This window comes from Cupressus sempervirens, chromosome 6, assembly GCF_028749045.1.
Source record: "Cupressus sempervirens isolate cs-2001-9-10 chromosome 6, ASM2874904v1, whole genome shotgun sequence".
Taxonomy (NCBI): domain Eukaryota; kingdom Viridiplantae; phylum Streptophyta; class Pinopsida; order Cupressales; family Cupressaceae; genus Cupressus; species Cupressus sempervirens.
Window position 1 is genome coordinate 188,630,301 of NC_143123.1, and position 20,759 is coordinate 188,651,059.

At 34.7% G+C, this 20,759-nt stretch overlaps 1 protein-coding gene across 1 annotated transcript; it reads right to left on the reverse strand.

Moving 5' to 3' along the window:
• Positions 1–3,811: 3,811 nt before the first annotated feature.
• On the reverse strand, positions 3,812–8,904 carry LOC149551884 (uncharacterized). Its single transcript, XM_089787384.1, has 2 exons — positions 4,961–8,904; positions 3,812–4,711 (listed from the first exon to the last, which is right to left on the reverse strand). The coding sequence occupies exons 1-2, from the start codon at positions 7,545–7,547 to the stop codon at positions 4,233–4,235; spliced, it is 3,066 nt and encodes a 1,021-aa protein (XP_089643510.1). The 5' UTR covers positions 7,548–8,904; the 3' UTR covers positions 3,812–4,232.
• Positions 8,905–20,759: the final 11,855 nt, after the last annotated feature.

A 20,759-nucleotide genomic window follows, 5' to 3' on the forward strand; every position in this document is an offset into this window, starting at 1 on the left:
GAATTAGTGCCGTTTCTGATCAAGTTTTTAGAATGGAGTGATGAAATTGTTGGTAAACAATGACCAGTGATGTTCAAAAGAGATTTTGAACGACAAATTAGCAGGGCTTGATCATATTAATAAGAATAATAATGGAGTTGATTGTTTTAATACCAAGCTGCTCATGAGATATTTCATCACTTATCACAATGATGTCATTCAACCAGAGGTAGTATAATAAAAGGTTAATTTTTTGTGGAATTATTTTTTCTATTAAATTATTGTAAAATTAATAATTCATGCTGGAAAAGTTTTATAAAACATTATGATCAAAGAATGATGTCATGTCATTTTCAGGTGTAGGAGAGGAATCTTTTAAAGTTCATTCATGTACCTATTAATAATATATGATAACTATGTTGTAGGAAATATCTTATCTTCTAAAGAGGTTTCAATTCATATGAATTCCAAATGTCTATAGAAGATGATGATTCAAATGATGATAGTATTTCCATCATTAAAATTAAATAAATGAAAGTGTTCAAAAAGTATTTGTGTAGTAAAAAAATATTTATAGCAACTAGACAATAAGATACTCTAGATAGAGGTTGCATTAGTGTGCCTCTTATAAGTAACCAAGTTCTTAATGACTCCATGAAAATATGATATATATAATTTATCTATTAGAAAGGAGACACGTATATATAGAAAAATAAATTAGAAAGTCAAAATGAAAAGGTCCATTATCTACTACAAAATTGTCCTGCAAGCTTGATATACAAACCTAAAATATTTTGATGATGATCATGCCCATGGTTTGATCAAGTCATAAAGGCCAAGGATTTAGGACATGCTTCATTGTCAAGGTTTAGTTTCATATATATTTTTGTCATGTTGGCATGAAGATTTTGTAGAAATCTATACAAATTGTCACTATTAGGAAAATTTGTTGTCTTTGATGTTGTGCATAAAGGGACCAGAGTATGAATTTGCCACTTTTTGGCGAATTGTATGATAAAAAAGCATGTAAGATTATTGTGATCATGGTCAATCCTTTTATCGTGGCACAATTCATATACTCCACATGTTGCAATATTTTAGCTACACTTGGCCTAGTGCCCCTATGTGCGGTACTACATGTATGCAAATACATTTTCTCATTGAGTTGCCTTTTCAACCCCAGAAAGAGGAGCCATGAGTATTAGTGATCTTTAACAGATAGCGGTCCAACTTTCTAATTGCAAATTCTATGGTTATTGGGTTCTATCTACAAATTTTATGAAGCGCTCAAGATATGAACTTATATTTCAAAATTCATTGTCATTTCTATAAGGAAATTCATTATAAATAAAATTGAGATATTGAAGAAGGATAGAATTAGGCTTTTGAGTTAATAGATATTTTGGACACATGGTTTCTCTCATTCAACTAAGTGAGATAGTTCATGTATAGAACTTTAATCAACCTTTCAACACATTGATAACCAATCTACATGCGTAAGGAAAACCATTTGTATAGAATGTGTAGCCAAAAAAAAATGCCAATAAACAAAAGGGTCCAAATCTTTATTTCCTACCAAGAAATATGAAATCTAAGGTCCTATTCAAATCTAGTTTGAAGAAGATTGTAAGGTTGCATTATAAGCTAAGTGGGAATGAGAAACAAACAAACCTCATAGATTTCAAAACCTTGCACCTCGATGCAATATTTTTTACTAGTAGGCATAAAATTTCAACACCCTGCCATATAACCAATCAATATTTTAAGTAATGGATTCCCGCGTCCAATTCATGATGTAGCATATATCAATTTTGGTGTGTACTCCCAATAACCAAAAGGCCTCATTTTTATTTTTATAGGGTAAGTATCAAAGCTAATATACAAACCAAAGTTTAGAGTTAGTGAAGCATTCGAACATCTTAATGTGTGTGCCTCACTTCCACCTCTATAAGTTATATCTATATTGACAACTGGTCACTATATAACACTAGAGACAGATGAAGATGGCCAAGAGCGCATGACCTTAGCATCATCTATATTGATAGATGAAACCTTGAAAATTTTAGTTCTCATCATAACCAATTTGTTACAACATTATATCAAAACCTATCATTACAATCTAGTGTGGGCTATAATTAAAATAGAAGCAATCAATAAAGCATTATGAAAATTCAAACAAGTTCCAATTATTGTATCATAAGTAACCCTTCAAACATAAACCATATTGCAACATGTTACAATTAAAATATTAATTATTCAAATTTATAATTGTTTGTTGCATGTACTCAAACAATCCACAAGATCAACCATTTAAAAATGATATAATCCTTGGTTACATTGGTCAAAATAATTTTTGCATTATGTGCTTCCTATCCACAATCATTTATTAACTTCCCTATGCATTTCATTGTCTATCCAAGAGATTAGAAGATGTAGTCCCTTGCAAGTGCAAAAGGAGAAATACATGTCATAAAGTCACAAAGATTAGACTTAAATTCGGTATTTGTCAACATATTTTTCAAATGTTATAGTTAGATTAAGGTAGGCACTAGGTTAAGTCCACTATTTTACTTAGTCATAGTAAGATTAATTAGTATATAATAATAAAGGTTGACACTATTTAAAGTCAAACTATATTGCTTGTGTTGTAGATATGTTCTTTAATTATTAAAATATATTTAACTCAACTCAATTTTATAATTAATGATAATTTATTAAAAAATATTATTATCTTAAAATATTCCACAAACAATATGTTGTTTAATAATTGAACCAAATCTAACTCAAAAGATTCTACTACTATTTATAATGATTTAGACAAAAAAACAAATTTATAATGATTTAGACAAAAAAAAACAAATTTATAATGATTTAGACAAGAAACAAATTTTAATTTAAATATGTACTTGTGTTTCTAGTTTTAAATAATAATTGTTTTTCACATTTATACATTTTTTATATCATCAAATATCATTTACTATAGTTTTAAATAATAATTGTTTTTCACATTTATACGTTTTTGATATCATCAAATATCATTTACTATAGTTTTAAATAATAATTGTTTTTCACATTTATACATTTTTGATATCATCAAATATCATTTACTATATTTATGCATTGTTATTTTTATATCATGCATATATCCTTTACCACATTTATATATATATTATTTATTATTTATATCATGAACATATCTGTTCACTACTTTTATGTATTGTTTTGATATCATGAATTATGTCCATGTGTTCTTGTGGCCAAACCCTGAGTAAAATATCTATATCAATAGAAGAAAGTGCAAGAAAGAATCTGATATCATGGTATTCATAGCTTCTGCTGCAAATGGGCTTTTGCACTGCTCAAAAGACTGGAGAATAATTGAGCCTCGTTTACTGTTGAGCGTGGAATTGCCGCCAAATAAATATGAAAATGAAAATGAGATTAGTGCGGTCCGGAAAAGTAATGATAATGGCGTGAGGGCCTACAGATGCAGTCACGTGACAATACATTTTCTTTTGAGCAAAACAAACTGTTGAAGAATAGACAGATGATACGTACGTTTCATAATAAACAAATAGAAAAATCCCTTCTTCTGTCACCCTCACTATTTCAGCCACTTTTTACGTGGCAGTACCATTCTCAATCCTCCATTATGCACAAGAATCTTATTTTATTTAAATCGAGGAGAGCAAAAGCACAAGAAATAAAATAAACAAAATTGGCGTGTCATGTTAATGGCGGGAGCGAAAAAGCACAATTCTGCCTCTGACAGTTTCAGAATCTTTTTCTCATTCATTCAAGCAATGGGTACCGTTGAGAGTCAAGAAAAACGTGCATAACAACATTCATTATCATCTTCTTAAGCGAAAAATTACATGTATATATTTCCCCCACACAAATTAAATTCAGCATTGCCTACCTAATTGTTTTTCGATTTCAGGACGCCCATTTTACCATTTGCTGCTCCAACGTCGACTACATTCTCTCTGGAAGGAGACAGCTACAATTCCCAATACGTTGTTTCAAAGACTCAGACTTCCTAGAAACTCTTCTTCAAAGAAAAGACCTCATTCCTAATGCCACCTGTGAATTCTCCCTTGCCCCAACATTAAAATAGTACCAACTAGAATTTTGAAAATGCACATTACCCATTTGTACAGGAAGGAGCTTTCCTTTCCTTCCACAAGTTTAATATCTCCACCACCCATTACAAAAATAACAAAATAACAAAACTAGTATTGGTATGGAACTTATTATATGCTAAGAAGATCAGGAGGGGACTGAGCTGTAGGTGGGACTGAGACTGGATTTGGGGCATGAATAGAAGTGGGAGATGCTGTGGAATCCTTGGACTCCTTGATGTCTTCAATTGGTGAAGTGCCCTTCACAGCTTCATTGGCATTGGCATTGGTGGGCTTTATCTTTGGAGGCTCAGAGATAATTTGCACAACTTCTCTCATTGTTGGTCTCTCCACACTCTGCTCCTCAACACAAAGCATTGCCACGTAAAACACATGCATCACCTCATGCAATGGAACACTGGAGAGCCTTGCATCTAAGATCTTGGGGACTCCTTCAGTTGTAGATTCTGTCATCTTTCTCACCCATTGAACAATGTCCACTCCATCGCCAAATTCGCCAACAGGTCGCCTTCCTGTAACCAACTCTAAAAGAACCACACCGAAGCTGTATACATCGCTCTTCTCATCCACTTTCAATGTGTACGCATACTCTGGATAAAACATGAAAGAAGAGGAATCAACAATTAAAGGCTGACTCTTTGAAAGCGGCAACAATTGTACATAACTGACCGAGACTTGTATATTAACAGTATTGTACATGAACACTTCATGAACCCAACAGTTAAAAATCGAATCCTAATTCATAAATCCTACGAGTACTAAAGATCATGAAAGAAAGACAAACACATTTGAAAAGAATATGCGAGGAAGTGTCATGTGAAACACTAAAAACAAGTTACCTGGTGCAATGTAGCCATAGGAGCCTGCTATTGCAGACATGCATTCAGATGCTCCAGAGTCTTGCAAGAATTTGGCGAGCCCAAAATCAGCAACATGGGCTTCGAAGTTGGAATCCAGAAGTATGTTGTTGGACTTGACATCTCTGTGAACAATAAGTGGAGAGCAATCATGGTGAAGGTAGCATAACCCCTTGGCAGCCTCAAGTGCAATCTTGTACCTTGTATCCCAATGCAAATGACCTCCTTTTTTACCATGCAAGAGCTCTCCGAGGCTCCCGTTTGGCATGTATTCATATACCAGCAAATTGGTTTCCTGGTTAGAGCAGTAGCCAAGAAGTCTCACTATATGTCGATGGCGGATTTTGCCCAACGTCTCAATCTCCGCTTTGAAGCCATGGTCGTGCGAGGGTATTCCTCTGCCATTTCCAGGAAGCCTTTTTACTGCTACTTCCTCTCCATTGGGCATGAGGCCCTTGTATACTATTCCAGCTCCACCTTTGCCTATAATGTTGTCTTCCTTCAGGCATTCTAGAACATCTTCACAAGAAAAATCAAGCCTCTGGAATGCAGTCAGCTTCCACTGCCTTGAAGTGTTGTCCTTCTTCAGAGCTCTTGCTTTAATGATGGCAGCAATTGCAAAGGCCATGGAGCAAATAAGGAGACCTATGACTAAAAGTAGCTTAAAAGTTGAGGATAATGGACCTTTCACATGGGCTTGCGTTGGAGAAGAGTTGTCACGGCATGGACTCAAATATGGTCCACAGAGCTCAGCATTGCCAACGAAGGACGTTGCATTGAAGTAACTGAACTGTCCCGTACTTGGAACTAGACCGGAAAGATTGTTGTAGGAGAAATCCACAGACGTTAAGCTCAGCATGTTTTCAATCTCCCTAGGAATACTTCCAACCAGATGGTTTCTAGAGATGTTGAGATAATTGAGAATCGGCAGCTTGGTGATCTCCGGGGAGATTTGTCCCGTCAGCTCATTTCTACTCAAATCTACGAAGGCTAAATGCTTACAGCGTCCAATCTCTGGAGGAATTGCTCCTGAAAATCTATTACTGCTGAAATCCATCTTAGAAAGATGTTTCAAACTGCCAATCTGCGGAGGAATGCTACCAGTGAACTCGTTGCCATTCAGGAGGAGGGTTTGGAGGCCCGAGAAATTTCCTATTGAGGCAGGAAGTGGGCCTGAAAGCTTGTTGTTGGATAAGGCTAACTGACCTAGGCCCATTGTGACTGTAGTTTGCTCCGGAATGCTGCCACTCAGATCGTTATCCTGAAGTTCAATCAGATTACACTTGGGAAGGTTCAGCAGACCTTTAGGAATGGATCCATTGAGAAAATTCTGGCCCATACGTAGCCTGGTAAGAGACATGCAGCTGCCAAGCGCCTCAGGAATAGGGCCAAAGAAGACGTTATCAAGCAGTATGAGTGTTTGCAACTTCCCACCAATACAGAGATCCGGAGGAATGAAACCAGTTAGTTTGTTAGAGGAAAGATCCATTTGAAACAACTTACCATTCCTTCCGAGCTGCTGCGGAATCCCACCAGTGAAGTTGTTCTCCCACAGCTGCAAAACTTCGAGGTTGGGCAAGTCACCTATGAAGGAAGGAATGCCGCCATGAAGCTTGTTCCGGAAGAGATTCAGCAGTGTCAACTCATTAAGCTTTGAGAAAGCTTGCGGGATTTCTCCTATCAACTCATTGTTAGAAAGATCCATGGATTTCAAGCTCATGAGGGTTCCCACCTCTGGAGGAATAAGCCCAGATAAGCTGTTCACTTGCAAGAACAATGTATCAAGACGCTTCAGTTTCCCAAGCTCGGGGGGAATGAGACCAGACAACCCACAGTCTGACATATCTAGACGAAGAAGGTTACTTAAGTTACCAATTTCAGGAGGGATTCCGCCATCATAGGAATTGTAGTAGCCTACATAAAGCTCATGAAGCTTAGTGAGATTTGCAAGCTCTGGAGGTATTTTCCCTTGAAGTTCATTTCCAGATACTGCAAGGTACTCCAGGTGTTCCCACTTACCATACTCGGTAGGTATACTTCCAGAGAAATAATTCCCTCCCAGGTGGAGATGCCTCAGTTTAGGAATCTGACAAACATCCAAAGGCAATGGCCCTGTGAAGTTGTTGTTGTAAACATCCAAAATCTCCAAGCTTTTCAATCTGGAGAAATTGGAGGGGAAATTTCCAACAAAAATATTGTTGGAGATGTTGAAGGATCTTAGGCCTACAGCATTGGTTATCTCTGAAGGGAATGGACCCGTGAAGGAATTAACAGCAACAGTGAAATTGATGAGGCTATGGAAATGGCCTATTTGGGGCGGAATTTGGCCAGAGAGATTCATATTTGACATATCCAGGCTTACGATACGATCAGAAGCATCACATTTAACCCCAGCCCAGGAACAATGGTTACCAGAATTTGCCTCAGTCCAGCCATCGAGAAAACCAGATGGATCATTAATGGTAGATTTCAGAGCCAGAAGCAACTTAGCATTCGACGAATGCGAAGATTCCGATGAACCCACATGAAAAAGAAAAACCAGGAAGAACACACAAAGACCCACTTTCATGATTGAATCCCCAAAGGTTTCCCAACACAAAGACTCTAAAAACCCTTCTGATTATTCGCTCCCTGGAAACTCAAAACACAGTACAAGAACATAATACTTGTTACTACTAAATAAAGACCTGAAGTATGGTAAGCGAAGACATGAAGAAGGCTTTGCTTGAGACTTGGGCCTTCCGGTCTATGGCTCAGAACACAAGATCAGACAAATTAAAGCGAGGTAGAGACATGAAAAAGAACACCATAGTCTGGTTTTATTGCTTCAAAGGGGCATCATTTGCTCTCCTGCTACAAGCTCGCAGAATAGGCCAAATTTAATCTCTGAGGACTAAGCAAATACAGATACGGGTATTGTCACAAATGTAGACCCGTGAACGTGCCTTGCAGATTGACAACTGGTAGCAGCAGCAACTACAATAATATAGCAGGATGCGGGGGAATAGTCTCAGCTAAAACAACGGGAAATGAATTTCATTTCCTATTACTTTCTACCTCGACTGCCGCGCAAAATTTTCACACGGCCCTACTCACTGACCAAACAATTTCCCCTCGTACAAACACACTCAAATGAAATCTCGTTTGCAGAGGCAGCACAACAAAGCCCCAAAAATCTCAAATTAAAAAACTCATGAAAACACAAAACTTCACCAGAACTAAGGTAGGCACAGCATGCGTTCTGCATCAACAACAAAATGCCCTTTTAAAATCCACCTCTCCCAACCACTTAATTTATCAGCAATAAAAAACCACTGTTCAACCACTTAACCCCAATTCCCAGCAAACAGCCCTAATTTATCATTAATCCAAAAACCCCGTTCAACCACTCGCCCCAATTCCTCAGCAAACAGCCCTAATTTATCATTTATCGAAAACCCTGTTTACCCAATCAGCCCTAGTTTATCATTAATCGAAAATCTTGATCAAGCAAAAAGCCAAAATTTATTTTTAATTAAAAACCCTGATCAACCAGTTGGCCCTAAATTATCATCAATCACAAAAACCCTGTTCAATCACTTTAGCCCCAATTCCACAGAACATAGACCGTCAAAAGTCCTACAAAGCTTCCCCGCACTGAGTTATCTCTTTTTTATTTTTCACAACCTGTCGGCCATGTGCCCACCATCCATCTCTCTGCCAATAATTTAAAACTAAAACCCCATTTTATCACCATTGAAAAGCCCCACACGACACCACTATACATAAACAGCCATAATTATATCTCAAGCCCTCTGACAGTGACATAATCCTAGTTCAGTCCTAGTCAAACCAGAGAATAAATACAGAATACAATACACTACTCTAGGTAGATAGAAAACCTACTGTCATTTAAAAACCAGATCCATCGGTAAAAGGATTAATGCGGAGCTTAGTAAATTAAATTACGCCTAGATATTAGGGCAAGGCGTGCTGCGTGACGCAAAAAGCTTGCAGAAAGGAAGCGACGTGGAATAATGAATGATGATTGACAGCCCAGCTTTAGCTTTATCTTTTACTTTAATTTGTGTCAGATTTAGAGGTTGATTAGATTGTGGGATTTCTTAAATTTGATGCCCGTCCTCTGGTTCTCTCCACTTCTGCAAACAGCAAAGAATTTTGCACAAGCACGACCTTAATGTAACGTATAATACATATATACAGGTATATTGCTTCTCCCTTCCCCCAAAAAAATTCTATTTAACAATAAAGATATAAAAGTGAAATGTTTTTTTAATACATAAAAGATTTTGTTAGGGAAAATTTGTCAGAAGTAAAGTGAAAAGTTCTATTTCAATTAAAGGTTTAAAGAAGTTATACTAAATGATTTGTCAACAAAGGGAGGAAATTGGAAGTTATATTGGTATAGAGTGTATATTTTAGTTTTAGATAGAAATATGTTTATAAATATGAGTATTTTATTATTTAAAAGTTTTTTAAAGTTATTGTTTATATTATTGTTTCAAATCTTTATCAAGTTGTTATAAATAAGATCTATAGTAAATCCAATTCTTATATTAATGATATTTTCAAAGAATCTTTACTATTTCAAATCATAATTGTCTTTGTTATTATTTGGAAGTCTATGCATGGATTATTCCCTCCACCAATTTAGTGCAATTAAAAGAATAGCTATTGATGTGCTCTCTCGTTGAGAAGCACTTCTAGGGAACAAAATTCCTATTATTTCTCATCTTAATGATAGTATTGTTATTTCAAACTACAATTTAGGATTGTAGTGTTGTTTTTACTTACAAAATATAGACCAGACAAGAGTTTTCCAAGTGATCTATGGTTAATTAAGTGAGCAAAGGATGCACATTGAGGTAATCTAAGGAAAGAGATACATCTCATGCATGTTCCACTCTCCCAAGAGTGCCCGAGATACTATCTAATATGGTCTTGGATAGGCTATGGTCAAATTACTTACTCATAAGGATAAGATTTTCATTTTCGCCCTAAGGGCTCCTTTAATCTATGTATCCTAAATGGCTTGAATATCCTTATCTTAACCTAGTCTTTTCCTTGCTAAATAAATATTCAACTAGTTCAATTCATTTGATGTAAGAACAATGTTGATAACTTTATTATTCTTCAAAATCAATCATGAGCTTTCATTGAATCTGATTCTATGGGCAACCCTTGTCAAACTTAATAAAAAATAATTAGCACTTATTTTGACAATTTCTAGATTAGATTGTGTAGCAATTTTTTCCATCAAAGTTTCGGATCACACTACATGATCCATCATCAAGATATGCAGGAGAACTTGGTTCTGAAGTCTCTTAGCCCCATAAATTCTTGATCCTCTAAATCCTCTCCTCCATTTGACCTCTCATCCATTCATGTAAAGTTAACCTTTCCTAGTAAACTACCATATCATGGACTAGTTGTGTCTTTCTCATAATATTACTACGGTAGAGAACTATTTGGGTGGACTTTTCCTAGTGATAGTAATAGGTGGGGGAGATGAAACAAGTGTTTACTATAGAATGTGCTTGTTGTCATTTTAGATTTTAAAAGAGTTGGATTAGAAGAGGATCTATGGGCTCACACCTTTGATTAGGTTGTATATGGGTGAGTGCACCAAGATAATGTGCAAAAATGGGGTATAAGTGGACACCTTTTTTCTGAAATTAGGTAAACTTGATCTTGGAAGAGTCATTTGAGGGTCATGCACTCAAAATGAGAAAATTTGTAAAACACAAAAAATTGTAGTACTCTAAATCAAATTCTATTTACTACTATGATTTTTTTTAAATGGATAAGATTAAGAGGGCCAAACCTCGTGCACACAAGAAATTGTTCCCATTTTTTATTGAAAAATAAAATTTAGTTGTTTCCATGTACTCCACAAAACACATTATTATATTTAGTATTTTGCAAACCCTTTATTATGATGATAGGTAAGAGTGAGATCCAAAAGTTTTTTTTTTCGTTATTTTCTAACAAGTAGTTTTTTTCCAATGATTTTTGAAGTGACCCCATCGTGAAATTTTGGTACCTCTCCGTGTGTTGGGCATAACTTACATCAAAATAATCTAAAATCAACACTTTTTTCTTTAAAAGTGTATAGAATCAAGCATATAGTAATAATATGTATTTATTTTCCATTTGGTTAAGTATATCAAAAGTTATTTTTAACAAAGGTAAATGTATGTCTAAGAGGGTTGTCAAGACACTGATATAGAAAAATTAACTTCGCAATGCTAATGTTATCCGAAAATTAAAAAAATTATATGGTTAGAAAGGTACGAAACATGTGAGATTATGGTGGTAATTTCAGATATACCCACTTCACCATTTGCAAACCTGATGAAGTCAAAGACGAGACTTGATCTTAAAAGATGAAAAAAGTCTAAAGTAATGAAAAATGGAGGGAAAACATCAACACAAGCCTTTGGGTCATTTGATGGGCCTATTACCAAGCCTAAACACGATCACACTTTTATTTTTATCAAAACACGATCATGATATGCATAGTAAAACTAAATTGTCATACTAGTCATAACGTGACTGTGTTATATTTGTATAAAAGTAAAGTCAATTGTAACTTGCCATTATACATGTAGATATGCATGTGTGTGTGTGTGTGTGTGTGTGTGTGTGTGTGTGTGTGTGTGTGTGTGTGTTTGTGCCTATGTCTGTGTCTGCGTATGTAGTTAATGGCAAGTTACAATTGACTTTACTTTTACACAAATATAACGCGATCATGTTATGACTAGTATGACAATTTAGTTTTACTATGCATAACAATATTGTGTTTTTTATTCATATATGTATGTATATATATACATGTGTCTGTGTGTGTGTGTGTGTGTGTGTGTGTGTGTGTGTGTGTGTGTGTGTGTGTGTGTGTGTGTGTGTGTGTGTGTGTGTGTGTGTACTAACATATTTATATTTTGGTTATCTTTAAATATATGTATAATATGTCTTTAGATATGTACATATATTTATATAAACATATAAAAATATGTTTATATGATCTACCTACATTCTCTCTCTCTCTCTCTCTCTCTCTCTCTCTCTCTCTCTCTCTCTCTCTCTCTCTCTCTCCCCCCCCCCTCCTCCCCCCCATTTTCTCTCTCTTCTTCCTCGCCCCTATCATTCCTCTCTCTTTATTTATAAATTTATTGTAGATCCAATGGGTGTATCTCCTCCATTAAAAAAATAAGTGCTTCTAGAGACTTGGGTTTAAATGGAGATTGTTAGTTCCCAAATATGCCACAATCGAGCAGATGAACTAGATGTCCCTTAAGGAAAGAAGATATGGGTTTATTAGAGCATCTTTGTGATCCCACTTGCACTCAGTTACAACCTCATGCAAATACATGCCAATTATTTTGTATTGATCCCTTAGGACCCCATATGACCCCTTGGGACATATTAGAACCATTAAGTGTGCCTTAAGGGGTCCTAAGACCCCTTAATGCACACTTGATGGCTCAAATGTGTCTAAATGGGTTATAATAAGTCCTAGTGTGTTGAGAGGAACATTGAGACCCCTTAGGACCCCATATGACCCCTTGGGACACATTAGAACCATCAAGTATCTCCTAAGGGGTCCTAAGACTCCTCAAAGCACACTTGTAGGCTATAATATTTTGAAAGGGGTCATGAGGGGTCCTAGTGTGTTGAAAGGGATATTAGGAGCCCTTTCAACACATTACAACCATCAAGTGTTCCCTACGAGGTCTTAAGACCCCTTACAACACACTTGATGATTCTAATGCATCTAAAGGGGTCACAAGGGATCTTAGTTTCTTGAAAGGGACATTAGGGCCCCTTATGACCCCATATGACCCCTTGGGATAAATTGAACCCATCAACTCTGTTGTACAGGGGTCCTAGGACACCTTAAGGCACACTTGATGGTTTGAATGTGTCAAAAGGGACATCGGGATCCCTTATGTTCCCATATGAGGTCACTTGGGACACATTAGAAACATAAAGTGTTATTAAGGGGTCCTAAGACCCCTTAAGGCACATTTAATGGCTCAAATGTATCTAAATGGGTCATAAGGGGTCCTAGTGTGTTGAGAGGGACATTGAGACCCCTTAGGAACCATATGACCCCTTAGGACACATTAGAACCATTAAGTGTGTTCCAATGGGTCTTAAGACCCCTTAAGGCACACTTGATGGCTCAAATGTGTCTAATGTCTTCACTTCTTCAATTCCTAGCCTACAACATAAAAATCCTAATTATAAATAGAATATTTTATTTTTGTATCATTTAACTTTTCATTGAAATTAGCAATGAGTCTACTTTCTTTACCCGAAACAACTCCAATGGAACTAACACTAACATTAGAGTCTACCTAAAAACCTTATTAAAATCTAGAAGTGCTAAAACAGGTTGTTATGTAAATTTTTGTTTCACTAATTCAAAAAGATTGTCTAGTCCTATTGATCCTATAGGTGGCCTATCAATTCTTCAAGATTTTGCAACCTTAGATTTCACATCAACATTCTATATCAATAATAACATTATTCACTTTTCAACTCAAACACCTTTATTTGATGGGGGTATGCATATTGCATTTTTACATTTTAGTCTCACATCTTCTTTTCCTAAGACAAGTCAATATCATTATTCGCAATATAAAGAATTCATTTCTTATGTTATTTTTCATATGAATTGCGGTGATGAATGATATATTTTTTATGATCATTCTACTTGATACATCTACATTCCTATTATGTTGCTCCTCTATATGACACTGCTAGCCTATCATTGGTAGTCTCATTATCCTACTTTATGTGCAACATAATAGTAATTTCCCTTGTCTCCTTACTTTGAGGGAAATGACCCTATTTTCTTTTTCCATCTATAGAAGGATCCATTTTATCCCTTTGTCAACTTATTTTCCTTTTATATAATGACATATTTTCTTGCATTTTTTTATTGTGTTACTTATAGATTAACAATCCCAAGTGCAATCTTAAAGTTTCTTGAAATGATATGTCTACTAAAAATTAAAACCACTTAAGGTGGCATAATGTGTCCCACCCTTGTTCAAGGCATCCAATATCCTTTATGAATTTGTATACTCCTATAATTTTATTTTCTCTCTTGCATGCATTTATCATGTTACATAGGGATTAGCATCCTGAGTACAATCTTATGCTTATAAGTACATCTATGTTATAAAGGATCTATCATTTAGGGAATATATTGGATATTCTTTTTCATTTTTCTCAAGGATCTCTTATCTCTTTTTTGTTTCCTTCATGATCACTAAGTAGGCATAACATGGTGTCATGTTATCTCCCTCTTTCATTTCTCTATAGATTTGCATTATTTTATGGTCCATTAATATATGTGGATATATAATGTCTTGTTTCATGTATGACGTGATTGTTATTGTCTAACAATGTCTTATCATGCCTTGTATTTTAATGTTTGTCATTTAATTATCATATATATTTTACTTCGTATGTGATAATTTTTTATAGTATATATGTTGTTATGAATTGCATATCCTATGATGTTTCTTACTTTCTTTTCTCTGTGGTGTTGCACAATTCTATGATAGTTCTTATTTGATATAGGGTATTTTTTCTTGTGCACAACTAGATTATGGTTGTTTCTTATAGTTCGTCTTTATATCTTACAAGATTTTGTTATATAATCCATCATAGACCTCTCTTTCTTGCCACACACTTAGGGGAAAGGTTGTTTTTACATTCTTTTCCACTCTTTATCTAAGGATCATCTTTCCTTAGTATAGTGGCATTTTTATCATATGACATTCTTTTCTTATAATGAATTCTATCTTGATCATGACTCTCTCATATATACAAGAGGTGCATGTCTTCGATCATCACCTCTTCTTTGTTTTCTTAACTATGTTTATTATGAACATTTACCCTTACTATGTGATTTAAAGTTTTTCGTCCTTCATCCAAGGATCACTATCCCACCTGGAAACAAGGGATTGAATAGGTGCATTATTGTTCTTCTTCTCTCTTTTGCCTTGAAACTTTATTATCTTTGTTCATGACACTCTGTTTAATGGTAGATGTCTTGTTAACAAGATCTATTCATTTCAAGGGTATCTTGTCATAAGGGACATATCCTTTCATAATATATCTATTCTTAGCTTAAAAGAGTCTACGCTCTTTGCTAAGCTTGTGGCATACATTTTTTTTATAAAGGATATCTCCTTGTTGCTAGAAGTAGGTATCATTGAGTGTCTTTTTTATGATGTCTATAGCTATATAGTTATCATAGGAGGGGGGTATACATACACCCTTCTTGTACTATAGTTTATCCTTTTAAGCACTTTTAGTTTTGTATGCCACTCCCTAACAAGTATTAGTGACACTTCTCCATCCCAAGAAAATGCATTTTCATTTTACTCTTTATTATGTCACTCTACTAACAAGTATTCATGATACTTCTCCATCTCAGGGAAAATCATTTTCACACACATTTTCTCTATAGATAATGGACCCTTGTCCATCCATAGAGAGTACAAACATATTTACACTCTATCAAAATACCAAGGAATTGATCCACAGGTGAGCACACACACACATGCATGCAAAAGTCACTGATAGGCACACAAAATTCACTACTAAATACCCAAACCCATTAGAACATTTGATCCTACTTTTTTATTATTATTTTTTTGTAATTCATAGTAAGACACACAAACCTTACTGGGCAAGATAATCACTCTCTTTATCTCTATGCTTTCATGGTAGCAAGATATAATCATGAGGGGTATAAGCCTTTGTGATGCTCATGCCTTTCCTATGTGGTCTCTTATACTTTGTAATAGCCTTCTAAATATGATATTAGTAGGTGAGGCATTTACTTAGCTAAGGTCTCTTTCACTAGTTGATTTTGGTTTTAGTACTTTCCCCTTTTGTTGAGTCTTTTTTTTCTTTTTCTTTTTCTTTTTCCTTTGTTTATGTGCTCTTATGCATGGGAATGGAGTTAGGATGATGGGTTTGGGGAATTATGTCCTTAACTTGGTGATGTTCTATCTTGTGGTGATAATATTTCCTCATATCTTCTCCTTTGCCATTTACCAACAGTATAAATTTTCTCATACTCTTGATGAAGTGAGAGCTAAATGTGTCATCTTAAAATGGGCGCACTTTATTTTGAGACCTTTTAGCCCTCCTCAGTGTGGTTTTTGTCTCTCTCCCTTCTTCCCAATGTTGTCCACATTTCTAGGTCATGTCATATCTTTGAACATGGCCCTTTAGGCAATATTTATCATCTTTTTTTGTCATACCTCCTAGAAGTTTCAGTTTTTCCTAATTCTTTTTGCACCTCCTCTAAGGTCTTAGGGACCCCTTTCTAGGACCTGTCTCAAGAATATGTTGACTTAAATTAACCTATTATAGAATATGTTGACTTAGGTCAACCTATTGTAGAGAATAGGTTGACTTAGGTCAACCTAGCTTGACATATACTATGAAGTTCCTCAAGGATTTTTGATTTTGGGGCCCAAAGTGCATCGTGTTTTCCAATTGTTTATTCTTGCTCTAGGTTGGCTTGCTTTATTTTTTATTTAGAAAATTAGTATATTAGGATGCTTGGGCATTCCATTTTCATCCATTAAGAATCAATCAATATATTATCATTCATCAAGAGAAAGCATACACATGTTCATGAGACTTCAAGCAAGCATCTTCACACATTCATCAAGTTCAAGCATTCTCTTCTTGCATCAAACTTCTTCCTTCAATGTGGTAGTGGAGTTTAGCTTCTAAGGAAGAGATCCACCATTCCAAACCATTCAAATTCTCTCATCCTTCAGTATGGCATGTTACATATATACTTATTCATGAGATTTTGGCTTCTTTGATTTCTTTTTGGTTTCTTTGAGTCAAGGCTATTATATTTTCATAATTGATCACATTTTAAATTCAATGACGTCTACAAAGGTAATTGTATCTTTCATTTGATTTATTCAACTTGACTAATGTTAGAATTTATTTTAGCATTACATTTACATCTCAATGTCAAGGTTAATTCCTTAATATTGGGCTTGACCAAGGTAAACCCTTATCAGACCAAAATAAAAACCATTTTTGCATGTGTAGGAATAGGATATATCAATTTCAAACACATATCTATAAATTTTTCACTGAAATTTTCCTAAAGAAGTTAGGTCAGTTTTTCTATTGTGTCCTAAGAACACAATTACTTTTTCATAAAACATTTGGAACATTTTTCACCAAGTTGATGTCTTCCCAAGGCCGTGAGAAAAATATTTTTTCTAAGTTTTCTATTGTGATAGTGAATCTATAGTTAGAAGTTCTGTCACAAGTTTAGATCCAAGATTTTCAATTCGAAAAATGTATATTCCTCTATAAATTTCAAGGTCTAGACCTATTTTTAGTCTATTTACATTTTAGTTTAAACCTATTTTTATATCTTAATTGGGTTAATTACATATATATAACACGTAGATCTATCTTACTATTCTCATTTAATCAATTAGCCCAATTTCACATTTACATTTACACACCTTTAATCAAATCTACATTACATAGAAGAGGATACGCTTGTGTACTTCCTTGATTTAACTTGGGTTTAGCATTGGCATCCCTTTATCCCTTTAATTTTTGCTGAGAGTTATATTTCGAAGCCCCTCTTTCTCTTGTATTGATTGTTAGTGAAAAATGAAGGTCCTACTCTATTCAGCACTTCCATTTCACCACTAAATAGTTCTAAGGGGTATTAATGGGTTATAATGTTCCCTAATGCATTATAAGGGGTCATAATGCTTCATAAGGGGCCAAAACAATTAGGACCCAAATTGATACATTAGGGTTCCTTATGACACATTAGTGTGTCCTACACCCCTTAATGTGTTCTAAGGGGAACTAACATGCTCTAATATCCCCCAATGGGTTGTAATGCATCATAATGCATTCGAATGTGTCCTTAGGAGTCAAAATGAGTTCATACAAGTTATAGGACCACTTAGGACCCACTATAAACCCTTATGATACATTAGGAACTATTAAAACACATTAGATCCCTAAAGTGTGTCCTACGAAAATTAATGTGTTCTAAGGGGTACTAGTGGGTTAGGTAATGCATCTTATCAATCCTTTTTTTTTGTAATGGATCGTAAGGGTTTGTAGGAGGGTAAAAGTACAAAGTTGTGTCACCTTTCAAGGTGACTTATCAGAACAACTGAATTTGATTATTTCTATCTAAAAATCAATTTTGTTCAAACATATGATCTAGATAAATTCATTCTAGCTAAGTTATATACACTCTCACACTTTTCCAATTGGAAGTGTCTATTAAGTGCATGTTCAATACTAGTTTGTGTCCAATTACTAAAGAAATAAAAAATTATTTCAGAAAATTGACATTTCAATAACTCTTACTCTTTTTATTGTTATTTTTTAAGTAACATATAAACACCATTTTATAGAGCTCAAAGTCAAGAATATTCTTATATAGATTTTATAGTGTTTTAATTAGATATAGTGTGTTGTAATTAAAAATACTACAAGTCCATATTTTAACACTCGAGAAGATATTAATTTTGAGAAAGAAAAAATATAGTAAATCATATCAAAAAAAAGAAAAAGAGCATAGGATGTTCTATAGGAAAGAGTCCTCTTCCAAAATCTATAATTTTTTCTTTTGGTTAGAATAGATTTGTTTTGAAAAATGTGGTGGGAGATGAAAACTATCAATTTCACATAAGTTGAAATTTGAACTGTTATAAAAGAGAGAGTATAGGTTAACAACCAACTTTTAATTTTGATGGATCAGCTATATATGTCATCTACTAAATAATCTGAGATCAAAGGGAAAAAAGTTTATTTCCATATAGTTTTGTGGTGGGAACTAGACACCTAATTTTTAGCAACAAAAAATTAGCCTTTAAAATTAAGAAAATATATTAATTATTATTATAAATAATCATTAAAATATTAATCCTAAACTTCATCCATTTCTATATATTTCATTAGTTCACTTCATTTTGAAAGTCTAAGTGATAATACTAGTTTTATGTCATTAAAGTTGAACAATTATACTTTTCTTAGCTTTTTCCTTTATAAAAGAGTGACACGTGTTTGTACTTTTACCCAGGACCACTTAGGACCCATTAGAACCCCTTATGACCCATTAGGGAACATTAGAACACATTAGTGTGTCTTAGGTCCCTTAACATGTTTTAAGGTGTATTAATGTGTTCTAATGTGTCCTAATGTGTTTTAAGGAGTTGTAATGGATTCTGAGGGGACCTTGGACCATTATGACTCGCCGTGACCTCTTATGATACATTAAGACCATTTAGAACTAGTTAGTGAGTCCTATAATGGTTAATACATTCGAAGGGGTTGTAATGTGTTATAATGTGCCTTACCATAGCATAAGTAATGCAATGAGCAATGACCATTAAATGATCATGCACAAGTCAACGACTTAAGGTTATTGTATCACATATTTTAGTAGTTGCAAATAGAATACTAATATTAAAAAAGCACTCATAATACAAAATAAACTAACACTTATTATAGAACAATGAAAAACATCATGGAGGAAAGTAGACTAAGAATGGTAAGCTCCTCAAATGTGTAGTCTATGATGACGTCGACATGTTTTGATACAGATGGATGTGTCCTCCAATATGCTCAAGCTTCAAGTGGTAAGTGGTCATGCATGGGGATGGCTATAAGATTCAACAATATAGGTGGAGATTGATTATAACATGGTAAGGGTGTGAAATGATTGTGTTGTAGTGATCAATATGGCATTATAAGTTTGCATTAGGAGATGTTATGGATTGTGAGAGAGAAGGGTTTGATTTATAGACCAAGGGGTAGTGAGATGGACGGTTAGGATGCGAGGATGAGAGAGTGGTTAGGAAGGGCTAGGATGCTCTGAAAGGGAAACACATGGATTGTGCTTGTTTGAAGCCAATCAGCAAGTGACATTTGTCACAAGGAGGATGAGTATGAGGTGATGGAAGACTTTAAGGGAATGTGACCATTTTGGGGAATGTGAGGGGATAAGGTGGCATTATGAGGGGTGTGGGCTTTTAAGAGGCATTTATGGCATTTGGTTGAGGATGTGAGGGATGTCACAAGAGGGGAGACTTTGATTTGGGTTAGAAAGTCTTAAGTGGTGCTTAAAGTTGTGCACATGTTTAGGAAGGGGATTAGGCTTAGCTCAGAAAGGGGGTTAGGAGTTAAGTGTCTTAGCTTTGATGGGATGGGTTAATTAGTTGGCTAAGTGAGGTTAGTATGGGTGAATGGGTTGGATTAGGGATAATGATAGGGTTTAGGGATGGTTTAGGGGTTTAGGATGATTTATTAAATAATTTTTTTAATAAGTAGGGGATGTGGGATTAAATTAAATAGATTTTTGCATTTATTTAAGTAAATAGAGGAATGGGGATTTAATTGGTAAATTGATTTTGGGTTATCATTTAATTTTACCAATTGGACTATAGTTAATTAAATAGTGTAATTAACTAGGGGATGATGATTAATTAATTAAATATAAAACATCTAATCAATAATGTCCTACAAGAAGAATAAATAAGATTACTTAGTGATGTAATCAAATTTAGATGTCTATGTACAATTACAATCAATAGTCCACCGAGAATCATGTTGTAGACAATGTGTCTATTCTCAGAATTCAACTAAATATGAAATTTCTTTAAAACCCTCAAAATCTAGAATCTTTATATTAACTCCTATGAAGTTGAAACAACTCTCAAACATCCTAAAAGTGCATACG